The 18,493-nt window shown below is 35.3% G+C and overlaps 1 protein-coding gene across 1 annotated transcript in view; it reads left to right on the top strand.

The window, feature by feature from the left end:
* Positions 1 to 18,493, top strand: part of RAD51B (RAD51 paralog B) — an 832,520-nt gene that overhangs the window by 24,373 nt on the left and 789,654 nt on the right. The window contains 4 exon segments of the mRNA XM_074236283.1: positions 2,130 to 2,266; positions 8,789 to 8,852; positions 11,473 to 11,513; positions 15,257 to 15,440. Coding sequence (XP_074092384.1) covers positions 2,130 to 2,266; positions 8,789 to 8,852; positions 11,473 to 11,513; positions 15,257 to 15,440 — 426 coding nt within the window.

Below are 18,493 nucleotides of genomic sequence, written 5' to 3'. Positions count from 1 at the left end.
TCTTTTAGTTTTTCATTCTTTTGTTATTTTCTTATTATTTAATGATTCCTCCCAAAGTCATCAGCTTCCTTTAGCTCCATTTTTCATTTGAATGAATTGTTTTCTTTAGAGAACTTTATCTCCTTTTCCATCTGGCCAATTCTGCTTTTTTCGGTATTCTCCTCGTTAACTTTGTGGATTGCTTTTTCCATTTGATCTAAACAGGTTTTTAACATGTCATTTTTTGTATCTCTTTCACCAAGCTTTGTTTTCATGATTTACCTGCATCACTCTTATTTCTCTTCCTAGTTTTTCCTCTTCTTCTTTTACTTGATTTTCAAATTCTTTTTTGAGCTCTTCCATAAGACCAATCACTAATTTTCTAGGAGGCTTTGGATATAGAACTTGAACTTTGTCATCTTCTGAGTGTGTTTTTTACTCACTTTGACACCAAAGTGGTCAGATCTATGGTCTATGGTCAGATTCTTTTTTTTTCTGTTTATTCATTTCCCTGGCCTATGACCTGGTTTTGAGGTGTTTCTCAAGCTTTTGAGTGTTATTGGGGCACCCCTGAAAGGATCTCAGTTCCTTCAAGGTCTTATGAGAGGCTCTGATTACTCTCCTGTATGAGCTGTGGTCTGTGGATGACCACAAGCATTCCCCTCTGCCCTGGAACTGTGAGCCCCCCTCCCAGCAATGGGGGCCCCATGACTGGGACCAGGGTATGAATATGTATAAAGCCACAGTCCTGTTCCAGGGATAGGGGAGAGACCTTGACAGTCTCCCCCCACCCCCTTACCTTGCATGGGTTGAGCTCTGGAAGCAGCGGCTGAGTTGCTCCCTACTGGGTGGCTCCCCAGGCCTGCTTCCATTTCCCCAACAGAGGCTTTGCTGAGGGCCATGCTGGCCTAGGCTCTGTGCTCACTCTGGAAGAGTTTTCCCCTGCTGATCTTCCAAATTGTGCTTGGTGATCCCTGGGTTTGGAAGTCTGCATAGTGCTTCTGCTGCCAGGGCCCAAGATGCCCTGCAGGCTGTTCCTATAAAATGCTAGCTCCTTCACTCTGGCACCTGTAACCCTGGCATGCAGCCTTGCCTTCTAACCCCGGTGGAACAGAACCTTTCTATGGATCTTCAAGTTTCCTTGGGCTGAGAATTGTTTCACTGGGTTTTTATGTGGGTTCTCTCTATAAAATTTAGAGTCGTAATTTTAAGGTTTTTGGAATATTTTGGGAGAGAGTTTCTTGAAAATCCTGCCCTCATGCTTCAATCTTGACTCCGTCTCCCAGGAACACTTTCTACCCAGGAAATGGATTCACTGAAAATTACAATGGACCATAAACATTCTGAGACTTCATAAGATGATGGAAAATATTAGTACAAAATTAAGAGAGTTAAAAAAAAGGAAGTAATCTGTTAAAGATAATTGGCCTAGTTTACAGGTCAAGGAGAGATAATTTTAAGAATCATTGGATTCCCTGAAAAATAGTGTTCAAAAAAGTCTAGAATGCCTTATTTCAGAAAATACACATGCACACACAGATTTATTAGCACTGAAGGGCAAAGTGAAAGTAGAAATAAGCCAGTGATCATCTTCTGAAAGATATTCTAAAATGAAAATTCTCAGCAATGTATAGATAAAATCCAGTGTTTCTAGGTCAATGGAAAAAATACAAACATTCAGTAAGGAAAAAGTACCAAGGAATCACAGCTAGACATGGTAGTTAATACAACAAAAGAGAGAAAATCTTGAAATATGTTCTTGCCAAAGATTAAACATAAAGGCTTAAAAACAATGATAGCTTATCCTATCAAGCTGAATGTAATTGATAGGGGTGGAGGAATGGATCCTTAATGTAAGTATTCCTAGTGAAGGGACTAAAACTGAGCAGAAACTTTGAGATGCAAATCTAGGGGTCAAAAAGAAGATAGAAAGGGATTTAGAAGGTGATGTATGATAATAAAGTGTTTACATTCTTGTTTGGGGAGAAGAAACAAAGATCTGTTCAAAACTCTAAAATGAATTGAATAAATCTATTAGAAATCTCAAACTTTACATCCTAGAGGATAATTTTATTAGTAGAGCATTTTAAAGTTAGTTTCCTTCCATTTTTTCCCCTCTTTATTATTTATACAAATAATATTTTCTTCAGGTCTCAGGTCCATCGGGTAGTGGCAAAACCCAGTTTTGTATGATGATGAGCATTTTAGCCACATTGCCTACTGGCATGGGAAGATTGGAAGGTGCTGTTATATATATTGACACTGAATCAGCATTTAGTGCAAAAAGGTAAGAACTTTTATTATTCATCTTAATCCATTATATTTTTACTGTCTTTACTTCTTTTTTTAAAAATATGAGCCATATGAAACAGCTCATAATTACCAGTAACTTTGAAAGCTAAAAAAATAGGTAGATATTGATTCCAGAAACTTTCAATCTTAAAATAACAACCCCAAATTTTCTATTATCTTTTTGGTGTGAATGAGTCTTTCATATGGGCTCAGATACCTCCCTATTTGCTTTTACTCTTCTGTTCACTAAGCTGACACGAAGACACTGTGGAGAGGAGACTGAAAAAAGAAGAGAAAAGGATGAGTTGTTTTAGAGTGAGCCTGTCACCAGTAAATAGTGATAGTTTTATTTTTTCTTTTCCTATCTTTATAATTGTAGTTTTTCCTCTTGCTTTATTGCTATTGCTAGCATTTCCAGAACTATGTCAAATGATAGCAGAGAAAGTCGGCATCCTTCTTTTACTTCTATATTTACTGTTTCTAGTGTATCCCTGTCCTGTATGATGATTTTTTTTTGGTTTTAGATAATTTTCCTGATATTAAAAGGAGATCCCTTTATGCTTACATGTTTTATTATTTTTAGAATGAGTATTCTACTTTGTCAAAGTCTTCTATCTGTTCAGATAATTATGTGGTTTTATATATTTTTATTTTTATTGTATATAATATAGTGATTGTTTTCTTAATGTTGAGCCATCCTTGCATCGCTGGTATAATTATAACTTGGTTATTAATGAATGATTTGTTGGATAAATATTTAAAACTTGAATCAATATTCGTTAATGATAATTGTCTTTAGTTTTTCTTTATTGTATTCTTCCTTGAGTTAGATGTTAGGAGTATATTGTTCTCATGAAAAAGTTTGGTAGAATGGTTTTATTAACTTAGTGTTAGTACTTATTGTTCTTTTAAAAGCTTATATAGTTCTTCTCTAAATCTAATGGGACCATTGGTTTTTTCCCCCCCATTGGTAATTTCTTTATAGCTAGTTCTGTTTTCTTGTTCTAGATTAGGTTATTTAACATCTTGATTTAATTTTCTTTAGGTAATATTTTTCATATTTTTGCATGTATTTCTTTTTGTTCTTAACTTTGTTAGGATATAATTGTGCAGTAGGGGGCAATTTGATGGTGTTGTGAGTAGTGTACTAGACCTAGAGTCTGGAAGATTCATCTTCTTGAGTTCAAATCTGGCCTCAGACATTTCCTAGTTGTGTGACCCTGGGAAAGTCACTTTTGCCCCATTTGCCTCAGTTTTCTTATCTGTAAAATTTGGTGGAGAGGGAAATGACAAACCTCTTCAATGTCTTTGCCAAGAAAACCCAAATGGGATCATGGAGAATGAAAGGACTGAAAAACAACAAAAATTTGTACAGTAGGTTCTAATAATTCCTTTTATTTTTATCTTGGATTTGTTCAGATTTTACCTTACTTGCTATTTTGTTGATGTGATATTCTACTTTTTAATTTAGATTAACTAAAGATTTGTCAATTTTGTTAATTTTTTTGAAGGACTAGCTTTCAGTTTTATCATTTCTATAATATTTCTTCTTTAATTTTCTTTTTTGTTTGTTTATTTGTTTCTTTAGGTTTTTTTCAAGGCAATGGGATTAAGTGGCTTGCCCAGGGCCACACAGCTAGGTAATTATTAAGTATCTGAGACTGGATTTGAACCCAGGTACTTCTGACTTCGGGGCCGGTGCTTTATCCACTGTGCCACCTAGCTGCCCCTTCTATAATTTTCAATATCTCTTTAGTTTATTTTGAGTTTGTTTAGTTGTCATATTTTTGATGTTTAAAAATATACATTCACTGCATTAATTCTCTTTTTTCCTAGTTTATTCATGTTTTTAGGGAATATATTATTTCCCATGAACACTAATTTAGTCACATCCCAGAAATCTTACTCTATTATTTGTCATTTTCATTTTTTTCTCACATAAGTAACTTTTTTCTATGATTTGTTCTTTGACCATTCATCACGTAGTATTTCATTATTAAGTTTCCGTTTGGATGTTATCTTTGTGTTCTCTGAAACGATCCCTATTTTCATTGTCTATAAAGAATGCCTTTTCAAAAACTATTTGTGCCTTTTTATTTTTATTTGCAGTGTTGCTAAAACATAAGTAGTATGTAAAAGTGCTACGAGGTACTGAGAAATACTCATGTTCTTTTAAGAGTTTCATTTAGGGGGCAGCTAGGTGGCACAGTGGATAGAGTACCAGCCCTTGGAGTCAGGAGTACCTGGGTTCAAATTCAGCCTCAGACACTTAATAATTACCTAGCTGTGTGGCCCTGGGCAAGCCACTTAACCCCATTGCCTTGCCAAAAAAAAACCCTAAAAAAAAAGAAAAAAGTTTCATTTAGACGATTCATATATCTTTTAGCTATTTTCTTTTTTTTTTTGTTTTACAATTTTCCCCCCATTCTTGCTTCCCTCCCCCCATCCCCCACAGAAGGCATTCTGTTGGTCTTTAAATTGGTTCCATAGTATATATATTGATCTCAGTTGAATGTGATGAGAGAGAAATCATATCCTTAAGGAAGAAAAATAAAGTATAAGAGATTGCAAAATTACATAAGATTTTTTTTTTTCTAAAATGATGGCAATAGTCTTTGGTCTTTTTTTCAAACTCCATAATTCTTTCTCTAGATACAGATGGTATTCTCCATCGCAGATAGCCCAAAGTTGTCCCTGGTTGTTGCACTGAAGGAATGAGCAAGTCCATTAAGATTGATCATTACTGGGCAGCTAGGTGGCACAGTGGATAGAGCACCAGCCCTGGAGTCAGGAGTACTTGAGTTCAAATCTGACCTCAGACACTTATTAATTATGTAGCTTGTGTGGCCTTGGGCAAGTCACTTAACCCCATTGCCTTGCAAAAAAAAAAGATTGGTCATCACCCTCATGTTGCTGTTAGGGTATACATACAGTCTTTTTCTGGTTCTGCTCATCTCGCTCGGCATCAGTTTATGTAAAGCCTTCCAGGCTTCCCTGAATTCCCATCCCTCCTGGTTTCTAATAGAACAGTAGTGTTCCATAACATATATATATATATATATATAAAATATATATACCACAGTTTATTAAGTCATTCCCCAATTGAAGGACATTTACTTAATTTATAATTCTTTGCCACCTTTTAGCTATTTTCTTCAAGAATTTGTTCAGTTCCATATTCCCCCTCTATCTTTTTTAGTTTTGCCCATATCTATTTGACACCTTTTATTATTGTTTTCTTATCTATGTCTTCTTGTGATTCAGCTAATTTTTCCTTTTTAATTTGGGATAGATAAGTTTAATATTGACATTAGTTTTCTGTTTCCATTAAATATACTGAATTTTCTTTTAATCTTAAAATTGAGAATTTTTGTTTTTGCTTAGTATAATGGTGTGATCTCAATTTCTTTATTTTTGAATTTACATGATGCCGAGTAAATTTTGTTCCCCCCACTCATTTTGATTATATGTATGTCTTTATTGTTTAAGTTTGTTTCCTGTGAGCAGGAGATTATGACTTCGTTGAATTATCCAATCTGTTACACTTATTTTGTTTGTTTAATGCATTCACATTAAAGATGTTGGAATTAGATGGTTTTCTTTTGCTCTTTTCTTTTTTCTTTTTTATTAGGATTTTTAAAAATTTAATCTTTAGGTCAAGACTTTAAAGGGGCATCTAGCTGGTAGAGTGGATAGAGTACTAACCCTGGAGTCAGGAGGACCTGAGTTCAAATGCAACCTCAGTCACTTAATACTTACTTAGCTGTGTGACCTTGGGCTAGTCATTTAACTCTGTTGCCTTGCAAAAAACCAACCAAACAAGACTTTATAATTATTTTTGCTTAATCTATTTTAAGATTGTAGATTCTTTTCCTTTTCTCCCTTAATTTGACATTATCTAGATTTGGAATTCTAGATTCCTTTTTTTGGATTCCCTTCACTTATGTATATTAATTTTTTCCCACTTCTCACCCTTTTGTCTTTTGATTAAGTAGCTAATGAAAATCTCTCCTTATCTCTTCTTCTTCAACTTATTTTGTTTTCAATTTTTTATTTTATATATTTTTAAAAGGTTTATTTTTCTTTTCTGTCAAGTCTTAAATTTTTATTCTTTGATTCATAGTTTTTAATACTTAGTTCTTGGCTTTTTTCCATAGATTTAAAACTCTAAGGTACTAATTTTAAAGTCCTTATTTTTTACTACCTGGTTTCAACATCTCTCTCTATTCATATCTACGTCTACATGTATATACATATATAAAAAGAAAATACTGTGGTATTATATGACCTGTTCTTTGGGTCTTGAAATATCAATCATTATTGTTGATAATTAGATTAAAAATGAGAAAATATGTAAAAAATAAAAATGTTATCCTCATGATGTATGATAGAAAAAATATTGTTGATATAATAGGAGTAGGGTTTAACAGCTGGATCACGTGAATACTACACTATGTAAAAGACCTAGAGGGAGGTCTAGCATAATGAGTGGAACAAAAGTTGCACTGGGTGAGATAATTTGAATAGGTTGTGGTTTTTTTTTTTGGATATAGTACCGTATGGATAAAAATTAGTCATCTATTGAATAGTATCGTTGAGTTGTAATTGGAAGAAATTTTAAGAGATCAACACTCCCATTTTACAGATGAGAAAACAAAGATCCTGAAAGGTTAAATAGCTTATGCAAAGTTAAGCAAGTATTCAGTTGTAGGTCAGGTTTTGAAACTCAGATCCCCTTACTTCAAATGCAGTGGTTTTTCTCTGTACCATACTGAAATAATGAAATAGCATAATATGCCAAGAAAGAAACATCCATTAGGACTCTGGGAAGTCAGTTATTTACATATAATAAAAAATAACTGTCTAAAATTTACTCATTCAGATGTTTTTCTTTTTATGACAAGAAGTATGTAATAATCATACTTCAGCATAAATTACAATTGGGAGAGGAAAGGACAAATGCCCAGAGTTGACTTCTTTAAAAATAAAGGAAGTTGGGGAGGCTAGGTGGCCCAGTGGATAGAGCACTGGCCCTGGAGTCAGGAGTACCTGAGTTCAAATCTGGCCTCAGACACTTAATTACCTAGCTGTGTGGCCTTGGGCAAGCCACTTAATTCCATTTGCCTTGCAAAAACAAACAAAATAAAAAGATAAGAACTGCAGAGAAAGCATCCATTTGTATTGGGGAAGTAGTAGTATCAGAGAATGAGTCCAAGTTTCTTCACTGGAAATTCCATATCATCCAGTAAAAAAAGATTGAAATTATAAATTAAATGTTATGTATTTCTTTGCTGAAGTAGACTTAGAAAAAGTTGTCCAATAGATGTCACTGTCTTCATATGTTATGATTTTTTCTACAGGTTTACATTTTGATTGCTTATATTTCTCTTGCTCTCTTCCTCTTTAAGTATATTTATTAATAAGTATATCACCTGGTATAAATAGCACTTGCCTATAATTCTTTCTGTATTCTTTGTTTTTCTTGAACATATTTCTGTCTGATTCAACTTGTTAACTTTCAAAGCCTGATCCTGTTTTGAAATACTGAAACAAAGTACTCAGCGTCCAAAGTACCTGGCTTTTGTCTTTTTTTTTTTCTGAGTGTGGGGGGGCAAACATCTGAACCTATGATTTCATCAGTTAAAGATCTTACAGTGTACATCTTCCTTCTACTTGTTCATATTAGCCGGTGGTCTGTAAATTATAGTCTCAGAGACTTGGTTAGGGATGATTAGATGTTAAATGATTTCTCTCTGGTCACATCTAGTATCTGTCACAAGTGGATTTTAAATCTGCAATCTTCCCATTCCAATTCCAATCCTCTTTCTACTACTATGCTACCTCTCAAGAAACAATAGAACAAATTTAGCAATATGATTTTCTTTTATAACTAAATGTAAAATTGACTGCAGTTGAAGATAAATTTATTAGATGTTTATCAGTGAAATATTATTATGTAAAGTGCTTTGTAAACCTTAAAGGACTTTATGAATGTCTTGAAACTTGCAAAGAAAATGAAGCTTTTTTCAATATATTCATTCTTTTGTTAACATGCCTTGTAATAGTCAAAATAATATAGCAATGTATTTATCTTCAGATAGAGTTATGCAGAACACAAAGTCCTTTAAGAATTTATGGTACTTTCCATGACTCTTTACTGATCTTGGTTGGTGGAAAGAAGCCATCATCATTAAATCTATATTCATTTGTAGAGAGAATACTGGATTTGAATCTAGAAAATCTGGTTCAGATCCTTGCTTTGTCCCTCTTATGAGCATCACTTTTGTCAAATCATTTCACTTAACTCATCTTTAATTCCTTCTTTTTAAAATATGTGTATGGGATGGGGAATTTGGGTTTCATGACCTCTATGGTGAATTTCAAAAATGAAGCATATTTATCTCTTAGATTTTTGTTCTAATTTTATTCTTTGCTGTTGAATTGGGATGTATAAGGATCAGCAACTTGGACTTAACTGTTTCTGAATTTTTTATTGCTTTCCTTTCTATTTTCACAGAATAATCAGGATAGCAGAATTCCATTTCCCCAGCTTTTTCAACACTGAAGAAAAATTACTTGCAGTGATGTCCTAAAAAGGTAATCAGTTAAGTTTAGACCAATGTCATCTCTCACATACACCCATCTTCTCTCCTTTGACACTTCCACTATGCTGGTACAGGTCTTCATTATGCCTAGATTATTGCAATATGTGCTACCTGGTCTTCTTGCCCCAAGCCTCTTCCTTCTCTAGTCCATCCACATAGCTACCAGAGTGATCTTCCTAAAGTGCTGATTTGACTGTGTCATAGTCCCCACCTCACCTCCACTCTCACTCAGTAAACTCGTTTTACTCTGCATCATCTTGAGGATCAACTAGAAAAATCCTCTCTGTCCACTGTACCATTTACTTTGCCATTATTTGTTTAGTTGTTTCCCAACTGATGGGCAACTTGTCTACTTTGTCCCCAGTTCTAGATAGGTGGTATAGTGGAAAGAGCACCTGATATGGAGGCAGGAAGTCCTTAGTTCCAACGCATCCACAGATAATTATTACTGTATGACCTTGAACAAAATATACTTACCTTCTCTGTGTCTCAGTTTCTATATCTTTAATGATGGGATACCCCTTTCCTCAGGTTGTTGTGAAGATCAAATGAGATAATATGTGTAAAGGACTTAGCAAACCTACATTAAAAAAAGTACTATATAAATCCTAGCTGTTCTTTTTTTGTTACCACAAAAAAGATAACTTTATGCAATTTGGGAAATATGGGTCCTTTCTGGGTTCTGTTTTTTACTGAAATCATTTTTGTATTTCAGTTCTTTTTTAAAAATTTATTTTTTTATCCTTATTTTGTACAAATAATGTTTTTTATACATTACTAAAACATTCTTGTTTAAGAGTAGACATAATACCTCTCCCCCCAAGAAAATATAGACCCGCATAAGCGATAAAGTAAATGGGAGAGTAAAAAATAAAATAAAAAATAATGATAATGATGATGATGATGATGATGATGATAATAATAATAATAATAATAATAATAATAATAATAATAATAATAGTAGGTATGGCCAGTTGGCTCAGCGGACGGAGCACTGGCCCTGGAGTCAGGATCACCTGAGCCCAAATCTGGCCCTAGACACCCAACAATCACCCAGCTGTGCAACCCCATGCAAACCACCCCAACCCCATTGCCCTACAGAAAACAAAAAAAATAAAATAAAATAAAATAGTAATTATATTAGTAGGGGTGACTGGGTGGCAGACAGATCACTGGCCCTTGAGCCAGGAGCACCCAGGTCCAAATCCGGCCTCAGACACCCAACTATCACCTAGCTGTGCGGCCCCATGCAGGCCACCCAGTCCCATTTGCCCTGTAACACCCCCCAGAAAATATTAATGATAAAATATATGCTTCAGTCTGTATTCAACACCACCAGCTCTGTAGCAGGTGGATCACATTCTTTAGGATATGTCTATCACAAAAATTACTTACATATTTTTCCACCTTTGCCATTGCTGATCACAACTCCCTCCATTCATACTTCTCTACTACCATGAACTATATTTTCTGTCTCCTTTCACACTGTCTCTGCTGTAGAGTAGTTGAGTGGAGCAGCAGACAGATCACCGGCCCTGGGGTCAAGAGCCCCCGAGTCCACATACCACCCCTTACCCATCATCCACCCTGCCCTATGGTCCCGGACAGTCCATCCAATCCCAGCCCCTTGCAAGAAGTAAAAAAGAAAATGTGTTATATCTGACTACTTCCCTGCATGGTCCATCCTCTTCTCCATCATTCACATCCCCACCCCTTCCCCCTGCTCCCCCCTCCTTCTTACTTTAGATGTCTATACCCCATTGAGTATATATGCTGTTTCCTCTTCTAGCCACCTCTGATGAGAGCAAAGATTCCCTCATTCCCCCCTTGCCTTCCCCCTTCCATATCATTGCAATAGCTCATTATAATAAATAAAAACCTTATTTTATGAAATATCTTAGCCTATTCCCCCTCTCCTTTTTCTTTCTCCCATTACATTTCCCTTTTATCTGTTGACTCCATTTTTACACCATATTTTATCTTCAAATTCAGCTCTCTCCTGTGCCTCATTTATAAAAGCTCCTTCTACCTGCTCTATTAAATGAGAAGGTTCATATGAGTATTATCAGTATCATTTTTTCTATACAGGAATATTTGTAGTTCATCATCATTAAGTCCCTCATATTTTCCTCTTCTCCTCCATTCTCTATGCTTCACCTGAGTCCTGTATTTGAAGATCAAACCTTCTGTTCCACTCTGGCCATTCCAAAAGGAACATTTGAAATTCCCTGGGTTCATTGAAAGTCCATCTTTTTCCCTGGAAGAGGACGTTCAGTTTTTCTGGGTAGTTGATTCTCGGTTGCTTTCTAAGCTCTTTTGCCTTCTGGAATATTACATTCAAAGCCCTACGAGCTTTTAATGTAGTTGCTGCTAAGTCCTATGTGATCCTGACTGCAGCTCCATGGTATTTGAACTGTGTCCTTCTGGCTGCTTGTAATATTTTCTCTTTGACTTGGCAGTTCTGGAGCTTGGCTATAATATTCCTGGAGGTTGTTTTTTTTGGATCTCTGTCTCAGGGAGATTGGTGGATTCTCTCCATTTCTATTTTGCCCTCTGCTTCTAGGATATCAGGGCAATTTTCCTGTAATAATTCTTTGAAAATGATGTCAAGGTTCTTTTCCTGGTCATGACTTTCAGGTATTCCAATAATTTTTAAATTATCTTTCCTAAGTCTGTTTTACATATCAGTTGTTTTTTCAATGAGATGTTTCACATTTTCTTCTAATTTTTCATTCTTTTGGTTTTGAAGTATTGAGTCCTGATTTCTCATAAAATCATCAATCTCCCTGAGTTCTATTCTTTGTCTGAAGGATATGTTTTCTTCAGAGAGCTTTCTTTTCTCCTTTTCCATCTGGCCAATTCTGCTTTTTAAAGCATTCTTCTCCTCAATAACTTTTTGAACTGTTTTATCCATTTGACCTAAGCTGGTTTTTAGCATGCTATTTTCTTCAGCATTTTTTTGGATTTCCTTGACTAGGCTGCTGACTTCATGTTCATGTTTTTCCTGTATCTCTCTCATTTCTTTTCCCAATTTTTCCTCTATGTCCCTCACTTGATTTTCTTTCTTTTTTTTTTTTTAGTTTTTTTTTTTTTTTTTTGCAAGGCCAATAGGGTTAAGTGGCTTGCCCAAGGCCACACAGCTAGGTAATTATTAAGTGTCTGAGACTGGATTTGAACCCAGGTACTCATGACTCCAGGGCTGGTGCTTTATCCACTACACCACCTAGCTGCCCCCTTCACTTGATTTTCAAAGTCTTTTTTGAGCTCTGTCATGGCCTGAGCCCACCTTCTGTTTTTCTTGGAGTCTTTAGATGTAGGAGCTTGGACTTCCTCATCTTCAGATTGAGTGTTTTGTTCCTTCTTGGGATCACAGGCAAAGTATTTCTCAATGTTGTTCCTCTTTTTTCTCTGCTTACTCATTTTCCCAGGCTGAGCTGGTTTTGGGGTTCTTCCTGAGCTTTTGGGACACCTCCAAATGGATCTCAGTGTGTGAGGCTCTGTCCTTCCTCCTGGTCTGTGAATGACCATAAGCGTCCCCTCTGCTACGAGGCTGAGGTGGGAGCGGTTCCCTGCTGTTCTATGGGGGGCCTAGACTGCGATCAGGATCTGAATGTGGTCAGAACCCCAGGAACAGAGGACCGAACTTGGCAGTCTCTCTCCGCTCCCTCCCTAGGCTCAGCTGCTCATATCCTGGGGGTTCCTGCTTTCAGGCTTCTGCTTCCTGTTCCTGGTTCTGGGTTTCTGCGGCCACGCTGCTCACTGTGTGCCCAGAGGGCTGGGCTTCACTTGCTTGCTCTGGCAGAAGTCCCCCCCTGCTGTTCCCCCAAGTCATGTCTGGTGCTCCCTGGGTTGTAGGTAAGAACACTGCCCTGGCTGCTGTGAGCTTGCGGTGCCTTAGGGCTTCCTCTGGGAGGGCCCTCCGACCCTGTGGAGTTGAGCCTTTCTGCTCTTTTTCAGGTTACCTTGGGTTGGAGAACTGCCTTACTGGATCCCTCTGTGGGTTCTGCCTCTCGAAAATGTAGTTAGAGTCCTTAGCTTATAAGTTTTGCTCCAGAGCAACTAAGAGATGGTCCTCTCCTGTCACCATCTTGGCTCCACCCCTCTGTATTTCAGTTCTTTAATAGGGAATAATTTTTCTCTTAAATCCCATTTTTTTATGAAGGTCTACTTGTGTGTCATACCACCCTGCCCTTGCTTATATCCTGATATGTTTTTTTCTTAGTTGTTTCAGGCAGTCACTTAAAACACATTTATTTAATACTTTTTCCTGCATTTTACCATAGGCAGTGACCACATAATTGTCTCTCCTCACATCTCTGTTTCCCCACCCCTAAATAAAAAACAACATAATCTCTCTCCTTAAGGAATTTATGTTTTTCCTTCTGAATTCGTAAGTTCTTTCAGAGCAGGGACTGTTTTTAATTTTTCTCACTTTATTGAGCCTGAAATTAGATTTGTCCTTTGGATATATATATATATATATATATATATATATATATATATATATATATATATATATATATGTAATCACATCATTGTAGGTAATTCCTTCAGTGGTTCCATCCACTTGTCTGACCACTTCACTGGTGTGGGGTCTTCTATAAATCTCTTTACAATGGTTGGCCGTTAGTTTTCTGTCTTTCTCTTTATAAGTAGATTTTTATTGATATCTTTTATTTTTACATTGCCTAGATCTGTGTCTCCCCTTCTACACCCTCATTCATTCCCTTATAATTTAAATTTAAATTTTAAAGAAAACAAAGAAATAAAGGAAAAAATCCACAGAATCTATCGTTTCACCAAAAAATCTGATGTTGTATGCAATATTACACTCTTGTGGACCCTTTATCTCCCTCATGGACTTGTGTAGATGTTTTCTCAAGTCTAATATTTATATGCAACATTGATTCTTAATTGTTTTGCAATTGTTGCTTAATTGTTATCGTTGGCTCTGTTTACTTCTTTCTCTGTCAAGTTGTTTCCTGTTTCTTACTCTCATAGAAAGTGCTGTATAAATATTTTAGTGTTTTTGGAGTCATTATTTTTGTCAATAACCTTCTTGAGGTATATGCCTGGCAGTGTAATATCTGCATTAAAAGATATACCTATTTTATATATTTTATCTAAATAATTCCAAATTGCTTTCCATAATTGTTGGGTCCAGTTCAATGTGTTAATGTACTTGGTTTTCCATCATCCCTCTTACACTGAATAGTCCCATCTTTGCCTTCTTTGCCAATTTGTTGGGTGTGATATTAAATTTCAGAGTTTAACAAAGTAGACCTTTACTGATACCTTTTTACATGAGTGAGATTTTTTTTGTAGTCTTATTCCCTTCCCCTCTGATAAATAATATTCCCCCTTATATAATAAAGAATTTTTTTAAGTAGAAAAAGTGAAATTTGTTTAAAAAGCAAAATCCATCAATTCTTTGGAAAAATCTGACATCATTTTGTACTCTTCTGCTTCTGTAGACCTTCTACTTTTGCAAAATTGCTCATACCTCTTCTTTTGGGCCAAGTATTCATTTTCAGTTGTTTTGTAATTCTTCTTCTCCTTTCATTGTTGTTTGCTTTCTTTATAACCAGCCTATTTCCTTTTTGAGTCATTTGTCTCTGTGATGATATAATTTTTTCCACTTGTTTACTTTTTGTTGAGATTTTGTTTATCATTACTTATGGAGTTCTTTCTACTACTGTTTTGGATAATTTGTTATATTAATTCCCCTGAGTCTTTGCTATTTGTAGACTGTACGCTGTACCTGATCATTGACACAGAGGTGTCATTTAATAAATGATTGATTATGATTAAGCAAAGATCACAAGGCCATTTCCTGAGATCTTGTCAGGTAAGGTCTAAAGCTATTTCCAAGTGAGAGAACTTGTACCCAAGAACCTTGTATTTATCAGTACTCATGCAATAATATTTGTTGAATAAATGGTGGATGTTCTGAATTTTGGAAATATAACTTGGATATTTGTTTCCTCATTGCTTTTATTTTATATCTGCTCTACCTTACTTTCTTTTTAATAGTGATGAAAGTATTTACATGAAAATTTAAAAAAATTTAAATGAATGAAATATCTTTAGTATAACTAGATAATAGACAATATAACTAGCCAAGTAATCTTGTTGCTTTGAGTATAGGAAAGACAAAGAATGAAACTGCCTAGAAACTTGAGCAGTCTGGTTCCATGAGGGACATAAAATAAACATATTGTTGAGATGCTTGGGGGGAAATGTATGTTTTGAGAATCTACCGTATGGAGAAGGATAAAATGAGTTTTTTTAAAATTCATTTTTAACATTTTTAATGTTAAAATAACTTGTTGACATTTCTTTCATACAGCTAATATTTTAAAATATTTATTCTTTTAAAGGATCGAGTCTTTGGAGGAAGAAATTATCTCCAAGGGAGTTAAACTTTTGGTTATTGATTCTGTTGCTTCTGTGGTCAGAAAGGAGTTTGATACACAACTTCAAGGCAATATGCAAGAGAGAAGTAATTTTTTGGCAAGAGAAGCATCATTATTGAAGTATTTGGCTGAAGAATTTTCAATAATAGTAAGTTTTTATTTCTTTTTTTTTATAAAGTTCTCTGACATCTAGTATCAAACCATAAAACCATAGAAGGAAAATGAAAACCAGATGGCTCTTTTATTTTTAAGCGTGCCTTCCACTATAGTTGCTGTTAGCAAATAGCATTCTCGTGCTACTTGATTTGTTTCAATTTCTGCTTTCAGATTTAGCTTGGGGCAGACTTCAGAGTTGTTTTAAAATGTTTCTCCAGTCCCTTTTCCTGTTCAGTTGGTAGGCAGTTTTTGTATTTCTTTCCCTCCTTTTGTCACATTTGTGTAATTGACCTTGCTGGAATTACTCAGGCAGAGTCCCAACTTTATTCCCAGTGAATGTTCCTTTGTGTCAGCATTTTCAGGTTATTGTTTATACATGTGCTTGATATTTGGTAGAATTTTGACTTTAGATTCTTTTTTTTTTTTTGTAGGTTTTTGAAAGGCAAACGGGGTTAAGTGGTTTGCCCAAGGCCACACAGCTAGGTAATTATTAAGTGTCTGAGACCGGATTTGAACCCAGGTACTCCTGACTCCAGGGCCGGTGCTTTATCCACTATGACACCTAGCCGCTGACTTTAGATTCTTAAACTAGAACTAAAATAATTGTAAAGAGATAAGGACTTATGTTGGTTTAAATTTCATTTGTTCTGCAAATATGAGAGATAAGATTTTTGAGGTGTTTAAAGCATCATCTTGCATTTGGTAAGACCCTTTAGATCTCTGAACTCTTTTCTGGATGCTTCGAATGACTTTAGATGGTGCTTGATTTCAGTGTTGGGAGTTTTTCTATTAAGAGTAGGAGTTTTCTGGTTTTACAAGGGTCATACCAAAAATGATGGAGATAAATTTCTAATCATGTATTGAATTAAATTCTGATCTGAGATGATTTCTGTTTTTTAAAATTTTTTTAGTTTTTGCAAGGCAGTGGGGTTAAGTGACTTGCCCAAGGTCACACAACTATGTAATTGTTAAGTATCTGAGGCCAGATTAGAACTTAAGTTCTCAAAAAAAAAAAAAGAACTTAGGTTCTCCTGACTGCAGGACTGGTGTTCTATTCATTGTGTCACCTAGCTGCCCCTGAGAATGATTTCTAACAGGAAGAGAATTCATCTTATCTATCTTTGAGGTTTCAAATAATATGCCCTTGATTATTCCAGAAATCTTATTTATCCTGCTGATATCATAATGTAATGAGATAAAAAAGTAAGTACAGGTACTTTATGAGCATAAATCATAATCCTATTTGGTTGTTGACATAGAATTAATCAATGAAAAAGTATTAAGCATTAACAAGTATTTTTTAAGCATCTAGTATGTGTCCTGAACATGAATACTAGAAAAATAATGAAAAAATCTCCACAAAGAGTTTACATTTTAATGAGAGAACAAGATCATATAGAAATATAAAGGTATTAAAAGTATAAATATCAAGTGAATTATTACAAAGTAGTTGAGAACAAGCTAATTTGGGAGGTATCTAATTTGGGAGACTCTAAGTAGTTGGAGGGAGAATAAGAAAAAGTTTCATGCAGAAGATGTTACTTGAGCTTCACCTTAAGAAGAGGAATTTTATTTGGTGAAATTAAGGAGGGAATTAAGGATACTTATAGACAATGAGAAGATAAGAGAGAGGGCCAGTTTGTCCATCTGAATATGGAAGGGACAATAATGTCCATCAAGATTGTACCTTAATTGTAGTTGAAATCATGTTGTGTGTGAAGGGCTTTAAAAATTAAAGTGGAATTTATATTTTATCCTAGAGGCAATAGAGATGTTGGTTGAGAAAGTATGTCATATAGACAGATCTGTACTTGAGGAAAATTATTTTGGCAGCAGTTCATAGTATGAACTGTAGTGGTGAGACTGGAAGACTAATTAGGAGAAACAACTGTGGACCATGTAAGACCTCCAGAAAGCTCATGCCTGTTACATGCCTCTATCTCCTCAGTTAAAGTAGTCAGAGACACTGGGTGGGGGGGGGGGGTTACCTCTTGACTATCAAAATTGAGGTGCTGTAGATTTCTTGGAAGTCTTTCCTGGCAGTCTCCATCCCACCCCTCACTTGAAGAAGAATTGAGATGATTTTTAAAAAATAACCATTTTTAATTTAATTAAGAAAACTCTTTTATATCTGTATTACTGCAATCCATTCCCATAATTTTGTTTTCTTAGGTTCTTTATAAAGAAAGGATATCTTTTCCTTTCTAGTTACAGAATAGGAAGGAAACAGTGGGTTGGCAGTTGCAAATTTTTGATTTTGAAAAAGATACTATAGTAGTGGTTCCTTTTTAATGGGATTAGTATCTTAAATATTTCTTACTTTCCTGAAAACTTTCTAGACATTACATTCAACATTACAATAACCCTCTTCCTGCACAAAATAAGGTTCCTATTTATATTTTTTTACTGTAAATATTGGCCACATGAGCAGAATAAGGGAAAATTGGAAAAATTTAAAAATATTTCCTCAATATTACTATCTCTCCTATTTGGTTACCTCATATTACTTACTATTTTGGGTGCATTTTTAGATTTTGCCTTTTGTGCATTTTTAGATCACAATTTTCTTGAGGATAGGGGCCTTATTTTTTACTTCCTTGTATTATCATAATGCCTTTTATTGAGTAGGCACTGAGACCTTTGTTTACAAAGCCTTTCCCATGTATATAGTCACAATTGTACAGTATCTTTATCATATATATTTTAGAATTTGGAGTTCCGGTATGGCATTTTGTTTGAACAATTCTTTCAACGGTACCTTTGACTGGTGATCTTGGGAGGAAAATATAAGTTTTCAAGAAAGAAACATTATGTCAGAAATGAAAAGGGGGGGAGGTTAGGTAGCACAGCGGATAGACCACTGGCCCTGGAGTCACCAAGTACCTGAGTTGAAATCCGGCCTCAGACACTTAATAGTTACCTAGCTGTGTGGCCTTGGGCAAGCCACTTAACCCCATTTGCCTTACAAAAAAAAACCCTAAAAAAAAAAGAAATGAAAAGGAAGTATGATTTTGGTTTATTTACAATGGTGATGAGAGTAAATTT

This window comes from Macrotis lagotis, chromosome 4 (genome assembly GCF_037893015.1).
Source record: "Macrotis lagotis isolate mMagLag1 chromosome 4, bilby.v1.9.chrom.fasta, whole genome shotgun sequence".
Lineage (NCBI taxonomy): Eukaryota > Metazoa > Chordata > Mammalia > Peramelemorphia > Peramelidae > Macrotis > Macrotis lagotis.
Note: the sequence above shows the minus strand (reverse complement) of the source record. Positions and strands in the feature narration are given on the sequence as shown.